Consider the following 2,066-nt stretch of genomic DNA (forward strand, 5'->3'; position numbering starts at 1 on the left):
GTGTGTTTGTGCTTAATTGCTTAGTCATGCACAGTTGTGTCTGAATTTTGAGACCCCATAAACTATAGCCTGCCAGACTCCTTTGTTCATGGGATTCTCCAGGAAAACATACTGGAGTGGGTAGCTATTCCCTTCTCCAGGGGATCTTCCTCCTGGAGGAGGGCATGGAAACCCACTGTAGTATTCTTGCCTGGAGAATCACCAAGGAGAGAGGAGCCTGGTGGGCTTCATTCCATGGGGCACCAAAGAATCAGACACAACTGAGTGACTAAGCACAACAGAGTGCATATATAAATACATATATATGAATCAATTTGGTATACACTTTAAATTAACACAACATTGTAAATCAACTATACTTCAATTTAAAAATGAGGTTTCTTCAGAATTCCCTAGCAGTCCAGTGGTTAGGACTCCACTCTCTCACTGCCGAGGGCCTGTGTTCAATCCCAGTTGGGGAATTAAAATCCTCCAACATGTATAGTGAAGTCAAAGAACAATTTTTTTAAAGTGAGGTTTCCTTTATTCTATTTCACAATTTGAATGTATCTTTACTCACCTCTGTTGATGTATATGTTTTTGAGTAATCAAACTTTATAGCAGTGAAATATAATGAAATTTGTTCTTTAACTGAGTGATTCTTTCCCTCATCTGCACAGACCTCTTAGAGTATCACTGATGGTAGAAAGTCAAAACATCTTAACTTCTCTGAGCTTCATTCTTCTAATATGCAAAACATTCTTATGGTAGTGTGTTCTACACTCAGTTGAGAAACTCTGTGAAAGTGCACATATTACCTGTCACATAAAAGGCATACAATTAACTGAATAGTGAAAACTTGGCTCTTTAATTAACAAGACATGAAGTTTGGGTCATTGTTCTTTGAAGAGCTGATTTGAATTCCTTATTTCTCAGGCTGTAAATCATTGGGTTGAACAATGGTGTGAGGATGGTATAAAACACAGATATTAGGGTGTCTTGACTTGAAGAGTAATTGGATTTGGGCCTTAAGTAGATGAAAGAAGCACAACCATAATGAACAGTTATCACAATGAGATGAGAGGCACATGTAGAGAAGGTTTTGTATCTTCCAACAGAGGATGGGATTTTTAGAATAGCAGAGATGATTCGGATGTAGGAGACCAGGATAAGTAACAGGGGAATAATCAAGACAAACACACCAAGCACAAATACAACCAACTGACTGAGGTAAGAGTAATGAGATGCCAGCTTGAGGACAGGAAAGATGTCACAGAAGAAGTGGTGTAGTTGGTTGGAGGAGTGAAAGGGCAGGTGAAATACCAAGGATGTGATGATCTGTGCGACAATAAAGCCACAGGCACAAGCAGCAGCCACTAGTCCCATGCACACTCCATGCCCCATGAGCAGTGTGTAGCGCAGAGGGTCACAGATGGCTACATAGCGATCATAACCCATGGCTGCCAGCAGAAACGAGTGAGAGCAACCTAGAAAGAGGAAGGAAAACATCTGGATGGCACAGCCCAGGAAGGAGATGGACTTCTTATGGGCCAGCAGGTCAACCAGCATCTTGGGTACAATGACGAAGGTGTAACAAGTCTCAGAGCAGGAGAGGACACCAAGGAAGAAGTACATGGGGGTGTGGAGGGCTCTGTCCAGCACAATGGTAGAAACAATTATGGCGTTGGTGCCCAGCATGAACAAGTACACAAGCAGGAAGACAGCAAATAGCAGCCGCTGCAGCCCACCCAGAGATGAGAAGCTGAGGAAGACAAACTCTGCCACTAAGGTCTCATTGGCCCACTCCATGGTCACTGCTATACAGGAGAGCCAGAGCCAGAGCCACAGGCCAGGATCCAGGGATGGAGAAAGGCATGGGGAACTCAGCACAAAGTCTGCAGGTGGCAGGCATCTCCAGATGTTTGATGGAACTCATTCATTCCCTCCAAAATAGTCTTCCAAAATAAGAATTAGGGCTAAATATGGAACAGAATAATTGACAATCTATGAGCAGACTTTTCCCAAGGCTATAAACATGTTATCTCTTAAAGGAAGGAATAGGAATTACCTGATATTTTTTCTGTGTG

General features: G+C 42.6%; 1 protein-coding gene across 1 annotated transcript; it reads right to left on the minus strand.

The window, feature by feature from the left end:
- Window positions 1-846: 846 nt before the first annotated feature.
- Window positions 847-1,788, minus strand: OR10K1C (olfactory receptor family 10 subfamily K member 1C). Its single transcript, NM_001389933.1, has one exon. The coding sequence runs from the start codon at window positions 1,786-1,788 to the stop codon at window positions 847-849; it is 942 nt and encodes a 313-aa protein (NP_001376862.1).
- Between the last annotated feature and the right edge of the window lie 278 nt (window positions 1,789-2,066).

This window comes from Bos taurus, chromosome 3, assembly GCF_002263795.3.
Source record: "Bos taurus isolate L1 Dominette 01449 registration number 42190680 breed Hereford chromosome 3, ARS-UCD2.0, whole genome shotgun sequence".
Classification (NCBI taxonomy): Eukaryota; Metazoa; Chordata; class Mammalia; order Artiodactyla; family Bovidae; genus Bos; species Bos taurus.

Excerpts from the sequence above, each read along its gene's own strand:
- OR10K1C (NM_001389933.1), bottom strand. The coding sequence starts at position 1,788 with ATGGAGTGGGCCAATGAGACCTTAGTGGCAGAGTTTGTCTTCCTCAGC.